The sequence below is a fragment of the Myripristis murdjan genome, chromosome 24 (genome assembly GCF_902150065.1).
Source record: "Myripristis murdjan chromosome 24, fMyrMur1.1, whole genome shotgun sequence".
Lineage (NCBI taxonomy): Eukaryota > Metazoa > Chordata > Actinopteri > Holocentriformes > Holocentridae > Myripristis > Myripristis murdjan.
In genome coordinates this window covers 29,000,280-29,024,262 of record NC_044003.1, presented here as the reverse complement: position 1 = coordinate 29,024,262, position 23,983 = coordinate 29,000,280, and the positions used below count along the sequence as shown (strand labels likewise).

At 41.8% G+C, this 23,983-nt stretch overlaps 1 protein-coding gene across 2 annotated transcripts in view; it reads right to left on the bottom strand.

Annotated features, from left to right (window-relative positions):
* The window catches only part of cad (carbamoyl-phosphate synthetase 2, aspartate transcarbamylase, and dihydroorotase), a 48,048-nt gene that overhangs the window by 12,717 nt on the left and 11,348 nt on the right, over positions 1-23,983 (bottom strand). For both annotated transcript variants that reach the window (XM_030046935.1, XM_030046936.1), the window contains exons 7-36: positions 21,344-21,529; positions 21,058-21,167; positions 20,653-20,795; positions 20,104-20,235; positions 19,212-19,445; positions 18,451-18,672; positions 17,856-18,044; positions 17,566-17,690; positions 17,244-17,377; positions 16,352-16,464; positions 15,507-15,671; positions 15,325-15,410; positions 14,519-14,765; positions 13,919-14,017; positions 13,242-13,466; positions 12,694-12,876; positions 12,084-12,302; positions 11,563-11,730; positions 11,079-11,261; positions 10,608-10,712; positions 9,177-9,419; positions 8,919-9,000; positions 7,993-8,159; positions 7,376-7,540; positions 6,553-6,684; positions 4,582-4,783; positions 4,208-4,398; positions 2,876-3,016; positions 2,122-2,211; positions 1,768-1,909 (exon numbers count right to left, since the gene is read on the bottom strand). In XM_030046935.1, coding sequence (XP_029902795.1) covers positions 1,768-1,909; positions 2,122-2,211; positions 2,876-3,016; positions 4,208-4,398; positions 4,582-4,783; positions 6,553-6,684; positions 7,376-7,540; positions 7,993-8,159; positions 8,919-9,000; positions 9,177-9,419; positions 10,608-10,712; positions 11,079-11,261; positions 11,563-11,730; positions 12,084-12,302; positions 12,694-12,876; positions 13,242-13,466; positions 13,919-14,017; positions 14,519-14,765; positions 15,325-15,410; positions 15,507-15,671; positions 16,352-16,464; positions 17,244-17,377; positions 17,566-17,690; positions 17,856-18,044; positions 18,451-18,672; positions 19,212-19,445; positions 20,104-20,235; positions 20,653-20,795; positions 21,058-21,167; positions 21,344-21,529 — 4,823 coding nt within the window. The remainder of the gene's footprint in view (positions 1-1,767; positions 1,910-2,121; positions 2,212-2,875; positions 3,017-4,207; positions 4,399-4,581; positions 4,784-6,552; positions 6,685-7,375; positions 7,541-7,992; positions 8,160-8,918; positions 9,001-9,176; positions 9,420-10,607; positions 10,713-11,078; positions 11,262-11,562; positions 11,731-12,083; positions 12,303-12,693; positions 12,877-13,241; positions 13,467-13,918; positions 14,018-14,518; positions 14,766-15,324; positions 15,411-15,506; positions 15,672-16,351; positions 16,465-17,243; positions 17,378-17,565; positions 17,691-17,855; positions 18,045-18,450; positions 18,673-19,211; positions 19,446-20,103; positions 20,236-20,652; positions 20,796-21,057; positions 21,168-21,343; positions 21,530-23,983) is intronic.

Genomic DNA, 23,983 nt, shown 5'->3' with positions numbered 1-23,983 from the left:
GGACTCTGTGTTTTGATTGCTTTTTGCAAAATGAGTGCCATACTCGAGTTTGTCGATTTGCACATCTTTAAAAAAAAAAAAAAACAATTACGATATTATTGTAGATGATGTATCGCCCACCCCCAGTGTCTGGTCTCCTAAAACAAACCTTTGGTCACTCATCAAGACAAGATCCAAATGGAAAATCATGCACAAAATAGGCATAAGCTATTATTGCTTGTATGCCAGGTTCAGTTCTGTATTAAGAACACTAAAGTCCAAGCACCACCTTCAGATGGCAGATGAAACCAGGGCCAGTTCAGGTCAAACCTCCCTGAGCAGCTAAATTTATAATAAAAGGTCGCCATTGTCAAAGAAAGAAAAGCAAACATGTTTGATTGTCCATCACTGATCATCAACAAATACTAAACTGATGTGGGTTTTGAAGGCTGCTACCACTGTTTTAGGTAAAAATCCAGAGTCATGTCAGTCCAAATCAAAAAGTGGGGCAACTACAAAGAAGAGCACTAACTGGCATGTGTCAGAAATATGGGTCATAGGTCCAGGGTTGCCAGATGTTGTCAAAGACACAAGCAACCCTGGTTGTCAAAAGAAGCCAAAAAGTGACTTGGTCCTGTTTTTAAAGCTCAAAGGAAGCACTAACATTTTTGCTCTTAGAACAACCGAAACGAGATCATATGATAAACAAAAACATAAGGAGCAGAGCTTTACAGTGCAAGCAGCTGTGTTGTATGGAATAAGTCCAAATGTATTTCTTTTTTTTAGCTCCATGTCCGGGACTTCTTGTAAGGGAGATGTAGTGTACAACTCAATGGGACTCATCTGGTTAAATAAAAGATTACCAGAAAACAATAAATAAATACATAGCGCCATCTCTTGGGGACATACCCCACTGGCTTCCATGGGAAAATCAAATGTGATGGCATTGTAATTTATCTTTCATAAATGAGATGTAATGCTTTTCACAGCAGCTGGAGAGCCTTGACAGATATTTGTATTTCATATGTGGAGTTTCAGTGTGTTATTAAGCACCCAGGCACAAACAAGCCCAAAGAAACATGTATGAAACAAGCCCCCTCCCAAAAATGCAACCAGCGACAACCAATGCAATGAAGCGACTCTAAATTTTTTTTTAAAAAAGCCCAATGTCACTTATAACAAGTTGGCATGGCAATTATGTATAAGTTCTTCCACAGCCTTTAAATATGTTTTTAATATTTTTCTATATTTTCTTATAGAACTAAAAGAAATGTGAACTATATTACGAGAATACCTTTAATTCTAAAATGTACATTTGATTTTTCCTATCCTTTGTGTTGTAAAAATGCATGAGCATCAAAGTGTAAAACGGTGAAACTGGTTTGTTTTCACATTATAATTGTGCCATAAAAATATCAAGCTGTTAACACACCTGCTACCACACACTAGGAAGAACACATTGAAGTCTTTTACACTTTCAAAATTTCCAACAGCTAAATCTCACTGCAACTTTGAGCTGCTAAAATGAGAAATAGCACAGTGCCACTTTAAATTTAATCATTTTTATAGTCAAACAAAACTAATAAAAGTATTCACAAGCTGTGAATACTTTTATTATTTACTTATGCGTCTTTATTTATGTCTCTGTAACTGTATTTATTATAGTTATTTATTTTATGTCTAAGGAAAGTGTCTAAGCATTTCAAAAAGCACTATAAAAAATTGCAATATTATAATAATTGCTATCACTATTATGATTATTAGTTGTAGTAGTAGTATCAGCATTACCTGGAGGCAGTCCAGGGTCAGAGGAGCGGTGAATGCGGGGCGGCAGCATGTAACGGCCCTCCCCTACCGAACGGCGAGGGCTGGGGGCTCGGGTTCGGACCAGTCCCTCACGGGGAGGGGTTGGACGGGGGCATTCTGGGGTCTGATGCACAGGATAAATTTATAAACTTATGAACTTATGAACACCCCCTGACAACTATACTGGCTGTCAGAGGCTGCTGGCTAATTAGTTAAAAACAAAGTAAAAAAATCAACAGTTTGTGAACTGTGCTTGAGTGTTAAGAGTTGTCGCTCAATGGCAGTAGAAACTAGAGCTTAAGACTGGTATGCATTTATCATTTATTTTGTGTGTACCACTGGGATGTCTTTAGTAGGTTCAGGGGGGGCGATAGTGGCGCTGGGCCAAGACTTCACATCCTCTCCATAACCTGGAGGTACCAAAACCTGAGTAAGAGAGAGAGAGAAACAACGTGAAGAGACGATGTTTTCCTACAGAATCAAGATTTTTCTCTGAAGCGACCAACTTGCCTGTGTACAAACAATTGCTGTGTAAAAGGTGCAACCATCTGTCTGACATAAAACCATAACCAAGATGTGTGTGTGTGTGTGTGTGTTCAGAATTTTAGGATTAGCATGATTTCAGTTTGCCTATATCTTCAACTAATATTTCACTTTTACTAAAATGGGGTTGGGTCCAATCAGTGTCATGCACCTCTGATCTAACGGATATTGGGAATGCGCCGTGTGCACAAGAGGCACTTGTGCTCGGCATAAGACAATGTGATGACTTGATCTGTATGAGATATTTTGAAAATTTGACAGATGGACAACATGCTGACACTGTAAAGGTCCTGCTGACCACTGCAAACAGGCTCATTCTTTGTCGGGTGGGGAGCTTTGGCGTGCTGGATATGGCCTGTGGGCCGCCAGTTGATGACCACCGCAACAGTCCCTTCCCCAATCTTCAATCATTGGGTGGGTCAAATTTATAGATAATAATATCAATAAAATACTGGCACAAAGGGACTATATCATTAAGTGTGTGTGTGTGTGTCTGTGTGTGTGTGTGTGTGTGTGTGTGTGTGTGTAAGCGCGAGCACATGCTGACCTGGCCATCGATGTAGGCCACTTCTCCTCGCAGAACCACACGGCGGACTTTGCCCTTCACCTTCATACCCTGGAAGGGCGTCCACTTGGACTTAGTGAACTGCATGGCCTGAGGAATAACCCACTCCTGCTCCAGGTCCACCTGACAGGCACACACAGAGGGGGTTCACAAGTTACTGTGAGCTCCTCTGTGACAGCATGGCTTTGTGAGTGTGCTCATTCATTCATGTGTGCACCAAGACAATGGTGTAATTAAGTATTTTGAACAATTCTTTGAGAAACTTAAGACCAGGCATAAAGCATATAAAACTAGAAAGCACATAACTGCCAACACTATGCAACAGACCTTTCTCACAGCAGCCATTCAGACATGAACAACAGGGCAAACCCAGGTGTTACTAATGACAGTAATCAAGGTTGTGTTACAGAACCAGGGTCCTGCTATTGTTCATGCCGGCTCACTGGAAAGGCTGTGCTACACCTGAATTCAAAGGAACATGAATGTTATTAGTAACATGTCAAGACTGATGTCATTAGTAAAGGGAAAATACAGAGGCAGTGCCTTTGTACTTTCCCTTCTCCTGGTAGGTGAACAAATGGGTGGTTTGTTGCCCGAGTGTGGGCACCAGAGATGGCGAGATACAGGGGAGATATGGAGGCAATGCCTGTGTGCTCTCCTTCTCTGGTGCTTAGACGCAGTCAAACCCACACAAAAACCCAGCTGAGATAGTAAGCAGATAAATACAGGGAGCAAGACAATGTGATCACTACAATAAAAATCATACCAATAAACCCAAATCTATAGTGGCATTGCCAACAGTGGTACCCTAACACAAATTCTATCAGTGTGTGTTAGGGCTGGACTAGGAACTACATTTTCTTCCCCCTTCCTCTTTTTCCACAGACTTTTTGCCTTGCAGTCACATATCGACAGTGTTCTCTTTCCATCTCTCTCTCAAGCCTTTACCAACTGTAGGGCTGGGCAATACAGCGATATCATATTGTACTGTGATATTTTCATATAAGACTCAATGTCATTTGGGATTTTGGATATTGTAATATCATGATATGGTACCAGTGTTTTCGTACTTTTAAAAGCTGTAGTACAGTAAAGGGATGGAATTGCAGCTGTCCTAATTTTTATCCCTTTTTCAAGTTTTCAGGAAGGTCACTCATAAAAGTAAATAAATATTATTGTATTTGTATTATATTTGCAATATCCACAATAATGCTTTGTTTCATATCTTTCATAAAATTATCGCAAATATATCGCCAGCCCTACTGTGTGTGTCTGTGTGTGTGTTTATGTGTGCACGTGAGTATGCATCTGTACCTCCACATAAGTGTTGTCTTGGGTGGGCAGGTTGAAGATCCTACGTGGGTTGTCATAAAGACGCCTGATGATGTCATCCAAAGTCAGGCGCCCGTCACTGACTGCGGTCAGCAGCAGTGGCAACATGGTCTCCAGGCCGGGGTAGCCTGGAGGAGGGTTGTCACCACTCTTCTCCTCTACAGAATGGGGGGCTAACAACACAAAACACACTCTCAGAGAACTAATATGTAAGATCAGGACTGTCCCTTCTAACAAATATCTAATTAAATGCATTCATTTAATAAGTTGAAGGAATAACAGAGCCCTGTCTGAGAGTAATTATCAGACTGGCTTCTGTGGGCAGCAGCTGATCTCAGACAGACAGAATGACTGACCGTGGTCTGTGGCGAAGCAGTCGATGATGTCCAGGTTTTCCCAGAGTGCCTCCATGTCTTCCTGGGTTCCCAGCATGGGTCGCACCTGTGCCCGCCCCCCACCAATTTCTATCACATTGTCCTCACACAGGAAGAGGTGGTGGGGTGCCACTTCACAAGTGACCTGGATGCCCTTCTGCTTGGCAGCCCGAATGATTAAGATCTGAAAAAGTAAGGAGATAAGAAACTTTAATAATCTCCTAGGGTGGAGTATCAAACTGAACTGACTTGCAGGTGGAAAGCCTGGCGATCATGAGACACTGACTCCCAATTCATTTGCAGGACCTCCCATTTACTGATCCTATTTGGGCAACGTGTCATGGTGTAAATTTATGCTATTTGCTGTGATGCTGTCGAAGCTGCTGTTCAAAATGTAATAGATTTAATGGTATCAAACAATGTGCTGGTGAACTACAATGACCCTAACTCGTGCCAGTGAAGTTAGGCTGCTGGAGTGTTGCTGGCAACTGGCTGACATAAAATAGAGAGTAAAAGCTTGAAGCATTGCTTTTGTACTACATTTCCTTTACTCTTTACATAACATTTACAGTTATATCTTTTCAGTGTATCAGGTTGATGAAGTACCCCATTAGGTGTATATTTTTTTGCTTCGCTAAACCAGTCATAATCAGAAGGGAGTGCAACAGTCATCTAATGCTGCAGTATTAAGTTAGTCAATTCAAGTATCATTATCTTATTATTTACACAAACACAAAAATCTAAACTCATGAAATGAAATCATCAAAATTATCAATCAAACTGAAAAAAAAAAAAAAAAAAAAAAACATTAACAAAGGAATAAAAAACAAGACAAGGTGAGCCTAGTTTAGCTGGACTGCCACTTCAGGTTGAATCACAGAGACTGAAGATTTTCAGCGATCCATTTTGACAATTTCAAAGATCCAGCTGGAGGCAGAGGCAACATTGCATACCGTTTTAAGTCCACTAAACAGCTTCCTGCAGTTTGGCCATCTCCTTACTGGAAAGAGAGTCTATTAGCAGCATCAGTGGTCCTGTCCTGTGAGCCTGGAGAAAACGGCTCCTGGGAGGCAGCCTTCTGTCCAAAACAGCATTCCAGCTCCTCCTGGCTCCCAGGCTAAGACTTTTATAGGAACTTTTCAGTTTGACTTGACCTTCAAAGTCCCCTGATTAGCCAACTAGCTGGCCTTCTACCAATTAAACAACTAAACAATGGTAGGGGGCACCAGGAGCACTCCCCATACAAGAAAGTTTTTAGTGATTTTGACACGTAGGGAAGCATTAATGTTGTGCTGTTTTACTGTTAAGTGTGTGTGTGTGTGTGTGTGTGTGTGTGTGTGTTTATACCTGTTCATAGCTTCTGTTGCACTCTGCATGCCAGTCTTTGCAGTGCACTCATGTTAACGGTCCATATGAACTGGGCAATTTTATAAATCATGAAAGTGTGCAGTTACTCTTACAGACACTTCGTTTGAATTAAGGGCTCACTTTCGTTTTCATTGCTTAGAGTGCATTAATCTCTCAATTTACCAAGTGTAATGCAATGTATACCGCAGAGATGTCTTATAGATAAATTCTACGCATACACAGTGGTTTACCTAACAGTACAGTCATACTGTAACTTGACTGTCATGGCAGCATGACTAGTTGATGCGCTGTGCCTTGCTCCAGTTATTCAAAGTAGAGGGAGAGCACAACAGACTGGTTGTGTGTGAAACTGTGAAGCCTTGCCCGTACCAGGACTAATTAGATATACCACAAGAGTGGTGATAAAAGCTGGCAGCCATCCCCTCCTAAAAAGAAAACCTTTTTACAGGATGCACATGGATGGATGTTTTGAATTCCAAACTGAATTTCACCAAAAGCCCACTAGTTTGCAGGGATGATTTGCTTGCATTAGAATGATACACACAGCACTTGATTGACTGGCGATCACCACCACCTCCTCCTTACCTCCTCCTTCTTGGCCACATGGCAGATGTGGACTGGCCGCTGGTAGAGCTGGGCCACCATCAGGATGGCAGCCACTGTCTGCTTCTCAGCGTGGGCCACGATGGGCATCTGCTTGGGCCACTTCTCAAAGTGCTTCATGCAGAACCAGACACACAGATCATTATGGTGAGAACAGCTGCATCACTGATACCAGCATGGCCCCTTAGCAATTTCCAGTGTATTTCAATCTCAATAAAAGTAAATTTGCCGCACTCAGAGTAAAATACTAAACTCTTGACTTGTTGTCCCATACTTAGAGGCAAAACTACATGACACTGGGGTCTTTTTTCATTGAAACAGCCACGTCATGACTAAAATAGGGAAGACCAAAGTAATGGCTGGATTTGCCAGTTCAGTCAATTCAAAGTTCAATTCTTGCATATACATTAGCATTACCTACCCCCACACCTGCAAAATCCACACCACTCGCAAATACTGTTTTGTAATAATAATAATAATACTAATACTAATAGTGTCAATACATTTTATTTCTAGAAAAGCTTGCATACTTAACATACTCAAAGACGTTTTGCATAATTTAAAACAATAAAAAGCAACACACTAAAAACATGATGTTCCTCCAAAGACAGCGCGGGGCTGAGCCAACCATGCTTATGAGAATCAGCTCATTCACATGAAAAGCTAATTGTAGATAAAAAGTATAAAACTGTAGCTTAATAAATGTTACTAAAAAGAAAAAAACAAAACAAGACAGCAGACAATTTTGAACATGCTGGAAAAGCCAAACATCCCCCTCCATTTAAGGTCAATTGAGTGAGCCTACCTCCATCCAGAGAGACACGTTGTCCATTTTGAGGGTGGAGTACGTGTCGTTCAGGTACATCTTGAGGCCAGCGGCCTGGCTGGCAATGGTTGGCAGGATGGTGGCATTGTCTGACGCAGCACCCAAATACAGGGCGTAGTCACAACGACAGCCTGCCTTCGCCAGCTGAACACACAACAGAACATATAATTTATATTTTCACTTGTTCATTTAATCTTTCTTTATTTCTCGCTAAATGCACTGAGTGAGGAATGCCATTAAATAGAAAAAAAAATAAAGCAAGAGAATCAATCAATACATTTTTTCATTACAATACAAACAAATTGTCAATTAAACATTCACATTTAAAATACATCAGGTTGTTTGCGATGCCTGTATAGTTCTTTAGCCAAATCATATATAGTTGATTCCAATGATGATCCTTTTAAACTTTGAAGGTAACGCAAGAGATCTCAGAAATTTATAGAAAAGTAAAGCCAATGGAGAACAAGGTCAAACATAATATTTCCTTTCTTCCCAGTCATTGGCCTCCAAATACTTGATTGATTAAATGCCTAATTGTGTAGGAAATCACAAATAAAATAAAATAAAAACCATGTTTGGGCAGTGATCTGTACCTTCTGGACCATGGCCAGGGAGCTTGGGTCTATGACAGCAGGGGAGGTGTTGGGCATGGAACACACCATGGTCACTCCCCCTGCCAGGGCGGCTGCTGTACCAGAAGAGAAGTCCTCCTTATGGGTGGCACCGGGCTCCCGTAGGTGTACATGTACATCAATCAGACCTAGTGGTCAAGTGGAGAAGAAGTTCATTACAGCAGTTCAAAACTTCCCAGTTCTCTACAGCTTTTGTTTTAGAAGACTTAATAAAGGAATAATCATCCACAAATCAATGCTTTTGGAATGGCTGCATCCATTGCTGGTGTTGATGGGAAGCTCTGAAGTAATTTTGTTCTTCTTTTTCTGTTAATTTTATATAAATTTAACATAATTAAGACTTGTTAAGCTATCTCAATGTTATTGACATCAAAATAATGTAAAACTGTTAAAGGCAGTACCAAAAACAAAATGATTTGCCTGTTCCCATCTTGATAGCTGCATTTGAACCATCTGACTCTGCTCACATATGGGCAGAACAGAGTGACACTATCAACCGAGTTGATCACAGTGTGCCTGCACAGGCAGGGTTGTTACCAAGGAATTATCACATTATGTAAAAGTAAAGTACCACTGAGCCCTGCCCACTCTTGCGGTGACTTTCTCTGCTTTTTAAAGTGCAGACAGACAGTGGTTTCTGAGGACTGCTTCATGAAGACGTTTTCTGGAAGTTACCTTGTAGAGGCAGGCAGAGTGTTGGTTTGGTACTTGGGACAGTGCTTGTTCCCTCCACATATCACAGATATCCTCCCAATAATTGTGCAGCATATCAAAAATAGCACTGTATGCACTAATTCCACACATGTATGACTATTTGGCCTGTTCAGCCACATCTTTCAGTCAGACACAGGAACAACTGTCTACTTCTGCTAGTTGTGGTGACTCACCAGGCAGACGGACCAGTGTCTGCGATGTCATACTGTCAATGTGAGTCTTCACTGGTGGACTCCTACCAATCTGATGGAGAGCCTGCAAAAAAATGAAAATTTACAATGGCTGTTGCCAGTAGTACAGATGCTGTAGAGTCAACTAACTTTGCTAACATTTTCATGCTTTTCAAATGCAGGAAAAAGGAAATCTTAATGAAATAAGTCTAGCATATCAGTGATACAAAAACAAGTTAAAACTCTAGTTATGCGACCAACCTGAACGAAGAGCTTGGTGCACTTGATGTCGATGATGAGCGGGACTGAGTAGTCAACAGCCATCCGTCTGGTCCTGTAGCCTTTGGTGACGAAGGAGGAGAGCCTGCGGCCGCCGCTGTTCCTCATGGAGAGGTTGATGACCAGGTCGAAGTGGTTCTCCTCCAGGTAGTTCATGATGCTGCGCTGCTTTTCTTTGGTGGGGCAAACACTGTCGTCCTCAAACGGCCAATCTACTGCCGTCACCTGGAGGAGAGGAACAGAATGATTTGCAGGGTAACGGGTCATTTTTGATGCCTTGCACCATGTCCTGGAGCCTCAGCATTACTGCTCAGCTTGTGTTTAGGTGCATTATTAGTGGAGTTAAACTGTCAACATTGATCCTCATGTATCCTCCAATCAGTCTCGTTCACCTCCAATACAGCGCAATTTGCCTGTATACATATTAACTGCAGAATTACTATATTTGTTGTCTATGGGAAGCACTTAAAGGGACAGTTCTCCCATTTTGAAAAATGATATTGCTTCAATATCTACAGTAATGCACTCTAACCGTATTTCTGTATGTGTATCACTCTGTCTTTTTTTTTTTTTTTTTTTAACCCCTGATACCTTTAATTGGAGGCATAAAAACTAAGGGCTGACCCAGCACACAGTGGCAGCTGATACACAGTAATGTTTGCTAAACCGCAGTTACAGTACAATATTGTAAAGTTGATAGACTTTTAAAAAATTGCCTGGATTTTGCATTAAAAATTGAGCTTATAATCAGCCTCTAGAAGTGCTAACAAAATGTTTATTGAGGACCACTGACAGACAAAAGAGGCTGAGACCCTTTAAGCAGACACCCTGGGAGGGGAACAGATTTACCAGCTGACTGAAAAGTACTGCATGGTTTGATAAATGCATGGGGCTTATCACAGGCCTGTTCCTAGATGCTGTTTAGCAACACTGTGTGAGGCTACACTGTAGATAGAGCTATTTTTCTTTGCGGAATCACTTTCTCAGCAGACCTCTAGTCTAAATGATTTTTCCCACACTGGCAAAAAACATTTTGTGGAGACACACTGAGCTCTTGGATTGTTTTCCATATGAAAATGGTCAATGTTTTTCATGTGGCAGTGCTCAAGGTCTGTGCCATTCCTCTCTTTTTCTTCCAAATCACTGGTGTTTTCCTGACATAACATTCTGAGATGAGGTGCTGATTGTCAAAGCAACTACTTACCACAGGGAACTGATGGCAAACTAGCAGCCGCAAAAGACTGTATTTTTTGGTATGAACACAGATTTAACTTTATGGTATGAGACTTAATTTTATGGTATCAACACAGAAAAATAGCCTAATCTTAGCATGATTTTTTCCCCCTCCAATTGTGTAACAACTGCCTGGTGTGATGACACAGAAAAATACAAAGCATTTTTAAAGGGGGATACCTTGACGCCATGTTCAGTGTAGAAGTCAGCAGTGCCCACGCTGGCGTACAGATCATAGCCCAGACTCTCCAGAGCCTGCACAGTTGGCAGCAGCTCACTCTTATTCTACAAACACATAAAACATAGGAATTAGAACGTCTATTGGACTATCATCATTTCAAGTGCTTAATCACATTACAGGCTAACATTCATTATTTGTGTATTTGAGTCCTTTGACTTAAAGAACAGATATGGCTGATCTCTAGATGTTGGAACCCACAAGGGGGTTGTGACAAGATGATTTATGGGAGACGAAAAGATGAAAGAAAAAATTCTACAACACAAATTTATTATCATGTTTTTCCTGATTTTTCTCCAGTTATGATAATTATAGTATTTCTTGATTATTTAGTATTTATTCAGGTTGAGAATCACTATTTGACCACTGAATATACATGTGCTGCTCTGTGCCCAATCACATCCCACATGTACCTTGTAGCTGCCAATGGAGAGTAGGATGTTCTTCTTTGGGATCTTGAAGCCAGTAGAGAGCATGGCTTTGAGGTAGGCCTCATATCTGTTCTCCCCAAAACAGGCCACCTCCCCAGTGCTGGTCATCTCCACCCCCAGCACCACATCAGCTCCAGCCAGCCGAGAAAATGAGAACTGGGGCACCTGGAAGACAACCACATAAAACTTAACACATGTGAAGATAACAGTTGGGTGCTTTTTGAGATTTGTGTAAGAAAATCTCCTTTGAGCTTGCTGTGATCATACAAACTATCAGCATTATCAGTGAAGAAAATCTGCAGAGCAAGATGTTTGACTAATACAACTTATTTATATGCACCATGTGGTTCGTATAAAGACTGTAGAAATGTTAGAAATGTACAGTTACTCAACTAACTGAGGCCAACTCAGGAAGTATTCACTTTAAAGTGTAAGGACAGATAAGAAACAGGCTCAGGTTGGTTACCTTGACGCCCACGACCCCCTTTCCTTTCATCAGGCCCACAGGTTCCATTTCCTCTCCCATAATAGCTTGTGTTGCCAGGGCAACAAGGTCCACACCCAGTGTTTTAGACACAAAGGGGAAGGAACGGGAGACTCGGACATTGCACTCAATCACCTTCAGCTGGTCATCCTGACAGAGGAAATACACAGTGTCACCATCAAGTTGTCACCAATAGAATAGAAGTTTTGCAGCTGTGTCAGAAACATCCCAGCATCCACATGTGGCAACCTAATGGAGACCCCTGGAGCACTGAATGGTCACAAGTCACAGCTAAATAAATAACAGCCAGGGCCTGGACACACAAAAGCTTCTTAGGGGCAAAGCTGCGAACTGTAGCTGGTTAGTAGATTTAATACAGGCATTTTCACTCTGACCACCATGGAACCCTAGATATAATCTAAACCATTTTAAAAAGATTAAATCTCTATATGAGACTGATCATTTCCAACATTTTCAACAAAAACGTCCAGAATGTTTCTGACCTTGGCAATAAGCTGCAGGTTAAAGGGTCCGGTGACCTGCAGCTCCTGACCAATGGCATGGACAATCATTTTGATCCTCTCTATGGTCTTCTGGTTGAGGTCCTGGGGTGGTGTTACCAGGGTAGCATCACCAGAGTGAACGCCAGCGTTCTCCACATGCTCAGACACCGCAATAGCCATCACTGCTCCATCACATGCTACAGCATCCACATCAATTTCCTGGGAAAAACAAAAACATCATGAGTTATAATAAGAGACCCAAAGCAGAACAATCTGATGATTATTTTCTGGAGCTTCTATTCAGCCTTGGCTACTTTTTCAATTAGGTATGATAACATCAGTATTAGAGGAGAACACCCTAACCAACATTGTGCATCTAGTCAGTAAGATCAAAAAGGGTTATAATTCAGAAGTCTCAGTGACACATATAATAGGCAGCTTATGTTGTGTATTTGAGTACTACCCTCTGGCCATTAGTTCATGATTCCTATTGCAAGAAAAACTGTCCAGACCCCTTCATCCTACAGCCTTCTACCTCTTAAAAGGGACTACAAACTGACTCTGATTTTCTTAGAGCACAAGTCAATTTATTGTGTGCTGTTTTCCTGACCTTGGCTTCCTGTATGAACTTGGAAATGACGACAGGATGTTCCTTGGACACGGCTACAGCGCTGCTCAAGTATTTCTCCAGGTCGCTGTCACTGTAGGCAACGTTCATGGCCGCTCCACTGAGAACGTACGAAGGACGAACCAGGCAGGGATAACCCACCGTCTCACAGAACTTCATAGCAGACTGGAGAAAGAAAAGAGATGGTGAGCAGAGACGGACACAAAGAACCACTGTCCCCAACACTAGATTAACCCCCTAATCTAGGTAGTAGCTACAGTAGCCAATAAAAAAAGAAAACAAGTTTGCTGATGTTGTTGAGGACACATCGGGATGCATTAGAGTTCACACTACAAATGTAATGTGGCCTAATAACCTCCAAAGGTGATTTGAGTGATCACAAGGCGTCTCCAAGATGGACTGTATGCTGTTCACACCTGTACTGGCTTTTTCTATTCTGACAAGAACAAAATTTTAGAACACTAGAATAAATACTTAATAATTTTGCCATGAAATGTGTGGAAGCCCAGTTCCTGTTCTGTCCATCTTACCTCAGTGTCAGAGAGCTCCTTCCAGCGTGGCTGGCTGATGCCAATGGTATCCAGCATGCGGGAAAATTTGAACCTGTTCTCGGCAGAGTCGATGAACTCAGGCGAGGTTCCCAGGATGCGGCACTGCTGGCGATGCAGTGACATGGCGATGTTGTTGGGCAGCTGGCCTCCCATAGATAGGATCACACCCTCAGGGTTCTCCAACTCATAGATGTCCATCACCACCTGAGGTAGGGCCAGACACCAGTCAGATTTACCACACCATGTCTTTGCTATACACGTTAAAGGCACATTACAACTTGCCACTTTGGCATCGACTATGCAAACCCTGGTATTAACATGTAACGGCAATTGCTTAACAGAAGTGTTTTTAGTATTTTCAATATTTATAATAGCAACCAAAGCGATGTAAGCTCTCTAAGTGAATCAGTACGGTAATCCATACTCTTTTCTATACAGACTACTTCAACGTAATGAAGCTGTCAGCTGCATATCTTTATCCACAATTTATTTTCTATTTTGTTGGTTTGTGTTGTTGTGTTGTCATTATTTGTTGCTTTTATGTTCTATCTGTCTATTCTATTTGTTTACTCTTTATCAGTAAAAGATAAAGTTGTACGGCAAGTCTCATTGCAAAAGCAAAAGAAAAGGCCACATTACTGAGGATCCAGACTTACCTCAAAGGAGATCTCATCAAAGTAGAGGCGGTTGCACATGTCATAGTCTGTACTGACTGTCTCTGGATTGTAGTTCACCATGATGGTCTTATAGCCCATCTGTAATAAAGATAAGAACATGAATAAATCCAACAGGGGCATTGTATTTTAATGTCATTATTGGACCAGAGTTAATAATTACTGCAGAACTTGTCCTATGATGCCACTGCTCATCAAATGACTGAGCATGGCAATGAAGAACAGATTTTTTGAGATACATTATCTATGACATACAACACCCTCTCCTCACTAGATGGCAATGTGGTGTTAAAGCTTTCAAGCTGCACATAAAGCGAAGTGTAAAAATGCTCTTTTCTGATCACTGGCGGATCACTGCTTGCCTGAATATGAAAACACACCTACATGACTTCTTCTAAAGATCAACGGATAGATACATTTTTAACCTTAAAGAGAAATTTAGTTGTTAATATGTCACTCCCCATTCAATCACAGCACAATGGCTGAGAAGACACCTCCACTGATCTCTACTGAGTCATCCAAATGACACCAAGTTATAAAATATGGCTCTCTATTTGCACCAAGACATCATCGCAAACTTACCTTCCTGAGCTCCATGATGCAGCCAACAGCACACCAATCAAACTCAACACTGCTGCCAATGCGATACACGCCTGAGCCGATCACCATGACGTGCTGCTCATCAAAACTCAGGTCGTTCTCAGTGCCGTGATAGGTCAGGTACAGGTAGTTGGTGTGGGCCGGCCATTCAGCTGCCACTGTGTCAATCTGCTTCACCACCGGCAGGATGGACCAATCATGGCGCAGCTTCCTCACTGCCAGCTCCGTGCTGTGGAAGAACAACAGCCCAGAAAGAAAAGGTTCATTTGTAGACACAAAGACGTAGAAACTGACTTGACTCAAGATGAGAACAAAGTACAACTGAACACAACAGAAAATAATCTTGAAAACTCATGACGTACTTCATGCAATCTTTCAAGAAAGTTCTGAAAAATTTCACAGGTGTCCAAAAGAATATCCTGACAAATTATCTAGAACTAGAGTACATCAACCTCAGCTCTCCATGCCACTCTGATCTGGGAAACACACATGTTCTTATGCTACCCCATGACCCTGACATGAAAATACTTCCTGCTGCACTATTTTTTGTTCAGGTGCTAGATTCTTAGTAGCCATTGACTGTCTCATTTCAAATTTCATTGGCTGAGCACCTCACACCATGAGTCAACATCAACACATGACCAGATTCTACTCAAAAATCAAACATGTTTAGATTGACTTGGAAGTCAGGTGATTTACGCTCTGAACCCTCACACAACAGCAACATTATCTGTACAACTGGCACAATCGTCATGCAGTGTGTCCTCATCAACTTCCATGCTGCCCACCTCTGTACAGCCAGTGCTATCTGTTTGTCGGAGAATCCCAGCTGCTTGGCCTTCCGCATCACCTCCGGGGGCATGGTGCTCTCATCCTGGTTGGAAGCACAATGTCAAAAATACAAAGCTGAACCTCAACTGCTTTTTTAACTAGTAAGTTTCCCTGGTTGGTTCCTCTTTTTCATTATTACCTGGTTGTATGTCTCCAGCAGGCGCTCATGGTCGGCAATGTTCTTCATCTTGTGCAGGAACCAGCGGTCGATCTTGGTCAGCTCGTACAGCTGGTCCACAGTGTAGCCAGCTCTGAACGCCGCCGCCAACACAAAAATACGCTTGTCTGTGGGAGTTTGCAACTCCTGGGGGGGGAAAACACATTATTTAGTAACTGTTTTCTATGACAATTACGGATACAGACATATCAAATCTTTCAGCAGCACCACTTGTTAAAAGGACTACAGTACAAAAGTCAGATGTTTGAAGAATGATGAGTCATTGGCTCAACTAGCAGGTCTCAGCAAAGTCCTATACATAAGCTAGGCTATACTGTGGATAGGCTTAAGAAGATATTTCTTGGCTTTCTGAACAATGAAAAAAATGAACTTTTTGAGGCAAAGCGCTTCATCATTATGTCTTAATTGGGAAAAAGGGCAGAAAGGATTATCAAAAAGCTTATGGCCTTCAGGGCTATTGAGCTTATGGCTGAGGCTATTTCTTCCACATGCATTTCTAATTTAATTTCTGTGTGATGATGATGTTTGAGATAAATGAAATCAGAAACAAACCAGATGGCCTGTGAACAGAGGTTCAATACCAGAATCTATCAATGCTGCCTTTAGGTAAGCAAGGTCAAGTTCAACCACATGACATGAGTTTATCAAAGAAGTAAAATCGATGCTGTCAACTGGCTCATAAGGCTGACTACCATGACAAAATACTACAGTCATTTGTGAAAAACTGGGACATCAGAACATACCAAGCACTAAAGACAAAATCATAAAGAAACAATATAAAGAGGGGACAAACTGCATCTTCTTACCTGGTCAGAGACGGGTTTAATAGTGTGATCAAAGCCAACACAGCTCTCATCCACCATCCTCAGAGCTTTCTGGAAGGCCTCCTCAAAACTGCGGCCGATAGCCATCACTTCACCTGTTCAGGAAAGAAGCGCACCGCCAAACAGATATAACCGGCAGACTTTATAACTGACTCAGCACATTAATTCAGACTTTGCTCATTTGTGCCATCATGCTGTGTCCAACTCTGAAATGCCCTTTTTATGTCACTAGTTAAAAAGACTGCAGTCGGACCAAAACACTACACCCAGCTTCAAAGGATCGTTGTTGTCAGATTGTGAAAAATGAGTGTTCAGCTTTAGGGCACTATTTTGATATCTTTGATACTGGATCCATTTCTGCAATGTTTGTCAATGACTTTTTCACAGACAAAACAAAACTGTCATCCCGTTCACTCTAACCTAATGTGTTCTGGTTGGAAAGGCCGAACCAAACAAACATGTCCAACATGAAAACAAGTTTAGTAGGATAAACTATTGAAAAAACTACATGACATACAGTGCTGATATTACACAATATATGGTGTAGTTTTTGTGTAACTTTCCACTGTGCACAATGGAAAAAACAGGCTCCACATGGGGGACAAAAAAGCTCAAAGCTGCAAACACTGTCCGCTGCAGTTGAGAGGACATATGAACTGACAGTCCATAACCTGGGAGCCCCTATGAAAGTTGTCCACTCTGGATCAGCACAACTTCCTGTCTGGAGTGGGTTACCATGCAGTTTTGACACTGAGGGCTTCAGTTTGACTCGTTACTACTGTCAGTACTGTCAGCTAATGAACGCCATTCAATGAGGTCAAAATGCCTTTAAAATCTTTAAAATTCAGCTTAATGTGAAGCTGCTGAAGCTTACCAACACTCTTCATGGAGCTGCCTATCTTGGTGGAAACCCTGAGGAACTTGCTCAGGTCCCAGCGAGGCACCTTCACCACACAGTAGTCCAGACTGGGCTCAAAGTTCGCCGTGGTCGAGTTAGTCACAGAGTTCCTGGAGGGTTAGTGAACAATTATTCATATATTTCTTTTTATAATAAGTAAAAAGGGTCCTAAGACATAAGGGTCATAAAACAAATTTTAAGACAAACAAACTGAATAAGGATGTATTTTGAATGTTGATACCCTGCTGCTGGTGCTAGAAAATTAACAGAAAGAAAGAAAGACAGAGGAGACACATACTTGAGGACTGGCAGAGGAATTCCCAGGCCAAGTTTAGCCGCGACATAGGCGAGAGGGTAACCTGTTGCCTTGCTGGCCAGGGCCGAACTTCGAGACAGACGGGCATTCACCTCTATGATGTAGTACTGTAAAACAATACACACAGGTGACAATCAAGTAGAACTTAAGGGCAGTAAAAGTATTGCTTTGTGGAGCCTGATCGATACTAGAACCTGATGTGACAAGAATGGCAGTAAAATGGATGACATGGCTTAAAAACTGAGTGACTGTGTGTGTGTCTGAGTATGTACCTGTTCAGACTCTGGGTTGAGAGCGTACTGGATATTACACTCTCCCACAATGCCGAGGTGCCTGATGACTTTGATGGCGGTGTTTCTCAGCATGTGGTACTCACGGTCATTCAGTGTCTGACTGGGCGCCACGACGATGGACTCCCCAGTATGGATGCCCAGAGGATCAATATTCTCCATGTTACACACCTAAAATTTCGGTAATATTACAGTTACCAATCAAAAAATGATAGTACTTTGGTTATCAACCTTATACATACTGACAGTTAAGCGATCATGAGGCAAATAGCCAGCAACAGGGGAAAAAAGACATTATCTATTTATTTATGCTTTCTCTCCCTTACATCAGTTTGATAATATACACCACAAAAAATAAATAGAAATGTGTAATAAGGTTTGAATTTTTATGTCAAACTAGTTTGAAATAAAAGCTGAAAATCGAAAGCAACAATAATCGAATAATGAGTTAAACTCTAATATTAATCATAGTTTTGGACATTTATACAGTTATTTCTCCAACTTTCGTCCACAGCAATATTCTCATTTATGTACTTGTAAATAATATAGTATATAACTGTAACATTTGTCCACTCACAGTGACACAGTTGTCATAGGCATCTCGGACCACCTCGTACTCAATCTCCTTCCAGCCCTTCAGGGATTTGTCTACCAGGACCTGGGAGGTGTGGGCGAAAGCTGATGTCACCAGAGAGGTCAGCTCCTCCCGGTTGTTTGCAAAGCCGGACCCCAAGCCGCCCAGGGCGAATGCGGAACGAACAAGGACGGGGTAGCCCAGACGTTCTGCTGCAGCCACCGCCTAAAAGCAGAGACAGAGGGAGAGGAAAAATGAGGCAACAAAGACAGAAAGCTGTAAAATAGTAAAATTTAAGATTTGAGAGAGCTGAGGTAATGAAGCTAAGTTGCTTTTCAATGTGTCAAAGAAAGCTGTGAGGTGTGAACCACTTTGCCGATGTATATAGTTCCTGATATAGCAGGCCAATACTGGTCTTTTATATTAAAAATAAATCAATTTATAAATAAATTGCCTGTAAGATAATCAGTGTCATCCACATCCAATATTTTGCAGCAGGTGCCAGGGAGTATTTCACACAACAGCAGCGAGGAATGACTTTCAGAGGAGAGCTTTCATGTTCCCTGGCCTCAACACTGTTGCCAACGCTATTCCACTAAGACCCAAATAAAACAGCAGGAGAGATGCTGAATACATGTTATTTTGGTGGGACATGCTTTAAGACACATAAAGTAATGCCCACCAGCTGTATTAATACAAAAATATGGGTGTGGGCCTTTGAAAACTCTGCCTGGCCAAACCCTCGTGTGTGTCTGTGTCCTCACCTGCTCTACAGACAGCGCTGCCTCGCTGGGAGCCACGTGTTCATTGATCTCCTCCATTTTCTCCACAAAAATCTTCCTGTCCTCTGTCATCTCGATGGAGGCCACCGGCGTTCCCAGGACGCGGACCTTGTACTTCTCCAGGACGCCCAGCTTGGTCAGCTCCACACCGCAGTTCAGGGCCGTCTGGCCGCCAAAGGTCAGCAGCACGCCGTCTGGACGCTCATTCTTTATCACCTGAAAGCGAGGAAGCAGGAGGAGATGCGGCATGAAAATAACTGTTGGAGGGACACTAACCATGTTAACCAAATTTTGAATTAAATTCCCCTCACTAAAAGCTTATATGCTCACTTGAGGTGGATAAACAAAGCATTTGCCAGATAAAATCAGGACAAGCTGCTACATTTAATTATTTACTTACAATTAATTTAAATATTTTATGGAAATGCAAATTCTGAAGTGTTCACGAAGTCAAAACTGAAACTGTCAAGACACAATGACTGTAGTTTTCTGTAGTGTTTGGTTGCATCTGATTGCTTTGTTGTTTTGTTTGTTTGTTTATTTTACATATGCAGTTGGTGACCAAAGTCCAACAGATAGTTGTTTTAGTATTTAGTTGTGGTATTTCAAGAGCTGTGATCCTAAAAAATAAAAATATTAGGAAAATGATTATTTTGTTAATTTTACTTTAGTTGAATGATTCCTTATAATTGAAAACAAATATTTTCTTGTTGATGACATCAAAATTAAGGAAGTGAGAGAAATCAGAAAAGGCCGAGGTGGACAGTATCTTCTGGTAGAATTTACTATCTGAAAGCTGAGGTGATCAAGTATTATTATTAGTATTATTAGCATTAGTATTATGTCAAATATAGACAATAGTGTCTGTCTTTACCTGAGTGACATACTCCGGGGTGATAGGCAGGAAGTAGACTTTGTCAGCCAGGCCTTTGGAGGTCTGGACGGTGGCGATGTTGGGGTTGATCAGGACTGTCTGGATATTCTCCTCCTTCAGAGCCTTGATAGCCTGCAGAGACCAAAATAACATCAGCTGGAGAACTGGACAAACGAGCTACTTCAGACCAGTAAGGCCATTTAAGACAGCAGCAGCAAATTTTACTTTTCAAGTTCATAAAACCTAAGGCAAGGCACCACATTTTAATTCACTGCTTTAGTAACTACTGTCACTTCATTTACTATTTGCTTTCTTGTTTATTAGCTACGATTTAATTATTCATCAGAATAAAAAAAAAGAAATTCCTATTATTTTACCATTGTAATTGAAAGTATTAATAAAAATGGACGAATTAGTCCAAAAAGTGTTCATATTCAAGATATGAAATTTGCATCTGATAGGAATCCAGGAATTTCTTTTTCTGCTGTTTGTGCTCCTCAGATGTTATGGTGGGAGCTCCTGTCAGGGCTGAGCTACTCTCTGACAGACCTGCGAGCCGGAGTAGTCAAACTCCCCGGCCTGACCGATGGACAGTCCTCCAGAGCCCAGGATGAGAACCTTCCTGGGCCGAACAAACTCTTCTGGTTTTGGGGATCCAGGGAAGGTGAGGTGCTCGGTCAGACGCTGCTTCACTGAAAAACCAACAGAGAGGCTGCAGTTACACTGATGCTCCCAATAATACTGCATCATGATGTTTTCTGAATGTTTTTACTACGCTGCTTCTATTCATAAATTTACCTAGTGACCCTAAATAATAATATGCAGTACAACCTGAACTGGAAGGTGGCATTATAGATTGTTATGGATACATATCTGCAAAATTTGGTTTCTCAGTTATAGAGGTGAGGTGAAAGAAATGTGGATGTAATTAAGATGCACTGTGGATGCTGTTACCAGATTTGGCTGTGTTTCCCTGTTTGTGCTCTCTGACTGTGTCGAGGAAGACATCGAACAGGCTGACCAGGTCAGTGGGGCCGGCCATGTGCTCCGGGTGGAACTGAACGCTGGATGGGCACACCACACAGAATTCAACATCAAGTGCAGAATAACAGCAAAACAAAAAACAATGCATCAATTAAAATGTGAACATATATCTGATCAGTTTAATGACAACTGGTTGGCAGTTGGATGCGCTGACGTGTACACTCTCAGCCTAACCTGTGTGTGTGTGTGTGCGTACCTGAATAGAGGCTGTGTGTTGTGAACAATGCCCTCACTGGTCTGGTCGTTGGCGTTGGTAAAGAGGACATCCCAGCCCGGTGGCAGGGTCTCCGGGTCGACAGCAAAGCCGTGGTTCTGACTGGTGATGAAGCAGCGGTCTGTTCCCTTATGGATGCATGGCTGGTTGTGGCCACGGTTACCATACCTGAGAAACAAGTTTAATTAAGTGTGAGAAATTAAACGGTTGTCTGAAATGTAGGGGTGCAACGGAACATAGCTGATTTATGATCTGTATGGATGACCCCCCGAAATTGCCTTCAACTCGATAATTCAAAATCAGAAGTCATACTGGTTAGTCCCAAAACCCGATCAGTCTCACTGAGAGTGGCCTTGGTCCTCTGTCTGCAAATATAAAGCTGGCTGCTAGAAATTTGGAAATTTTCTTTGATTCAGAGTTACATTTTGCAGCACAGATTTTAAAAAGTTGCCCAGTCATGCTTCCTTCAGATCAGAACCATCTCCAGAATACAACTGATGCTCTCACACTCTGAACTGGAAAAAGTAATCCACACATTAATCTTCTCGAGACATGACCACCTAGTTCAGAGTGCAGCAGCGAGGCCTCCTACTGGTTTTAACAGACGACATCTTACCACCCCAAGCCTAACCTCTCTTCACTGGCTCCCTGTTCGATTTAGAATTGATTTTTAGATTTTACAGATCACCTACAAAGCAGGTCTGGGTCTGGCCCTAGGCTACATAACTGAAACGCTGACTGCCTATGAGCCAGTTCACAGCCTCAGATCCCGGGTGGGGCCCTCCTGACTGCTCCAAAGTCAAGGCTTACATCTAAAGGTGACCGAGCTTTTGCCATGAGGGCCGCTCGGCTTTGAAATGACCTGCCTGACGAGATAGGACTCACAGAATCAGTGACTTCTTCTAAATCACTTTTTAAAACTCATTTTTATAGACTTGCCTTTACGTGATGTCATCTTTTACCTATCTTTACATGTCATTTTATTATTTACAGAAACGAATGCTGAGTTTTTAGTACAGTTACGTGAAGAAAGTGTGCAAAAGCTGCCATAGCTAGTGGAGGTAAGAGCTTATTAAGTCTCAGCCATGAAGAGTTCTCCACTAAATCCCCACTGATCAATTGAGGTAGAGGGCGTTTATGTCCATTGTACAGCCAATAAACTTGAAACTAATAAATCAACTAAATATAATATCTCACTGCTTATAATTTTGCGATCTGGCCTCACAATCAAAGTTTTATAATCCATATCAAAACCAGTGCCGCTCCCTATGGCATGGTCACATAAAGAGGAGGCACAAGTAACACAAAGGACAATGGGAAACAGAGTGTGTTCCTTTCTCTCAAAACATAGAAACAAAGAAACTTACAAATAAGAGAAAACCATTTTACAACAGGGAGAGTTAGGCTGTAGACTTTTGTTAACATCACTTCACAATGATTTCATTTGTTATGTGCCAAATGATGACGAAGAAATGATAACATTTATATACGGGCTGTCTATGGGAGCCCCTTAACCTGTATTAATCCTAATCAGGGAGTACACTCTAAAAATGCATCTTTTAATGCAGATAGCGGTAAATGCGTATTATAAGTACTAATAGCAGTGGATGGAGGAGCAGTAATCTGGATTTCCCTGGTCTGGATGCTGATTCAGAGGCTGCTCTTCTCTGCCGAGCAGCAGCATTCTGTGGTAAACACCAAGAACTGACTGGTTAAACTTGTTCAAATTACACCCTGTCGTCTGATGTAACCAACTGATAGATCACTTCAACATTGTCATGAGGCACTGGTCTTAATTCTTGTGGCCCTCAACACTTCCAGGTTTGAACTACTAAATGTAGACTGTGAGGCTAAAATGCTGCGTGAGTGAGTGACACAAGTCATATAATTATAAATTTTAATGTGTATGTCTGCAACAGAAATGCACTTTAATATCAGGTAGAAATAAAATCCAGCTATATATGCTCTAAACACAATCCAGATACACGATGCAAGCTAACACCAGGTGAAAAGGGGCCCCTGATACACCAAGCCAACCACTGATCCTCAGTTTTGTCTGGCTATCTTGGGTGTGTGTGGTCGAATATCGTCTGTAGTGTGTACGGTGTGACCTGCTCCTTTAGACTGAGCTAGCTCTTCTCAGAGACTTCCCACCCAACTCAGCTTGTTGAAACAGCAGCAGATTGATGAAAGAGAGCTTTCTGATTGGTTTCTCAGGCTGATAACGCCAGAGGAGCTGCAACTTCTCATTAGACATATTCCTGAGTCATATAACAAAGAGATTCACAGTGGCATGAAAATGGTGGGCTAACACTAGCTAAGACCATGTAAACATGTCAACCATCAGCTTTAGTTTGTGTGATGCATTCATGGACAGTTTTTAGCAGGAGACAGGTGTGGACACAAAGCAATCTGCCCTTCTGTCTCAGTCGCCACTCGTTCTTTGAAGTCAAACTGGTGTGTTCAAGAGCTTAGATGAAGTTCACAATGACATTCTCTCTAATAAAGAGGAGATCACCATATAATGGCCCGGGGCTAAACACTGATATATCCAGCGCCGACATTTCGTACAAGGAAACCCTGTGAACTTCACTGTCCTGTACTCTGTGAACCGCAGCAACA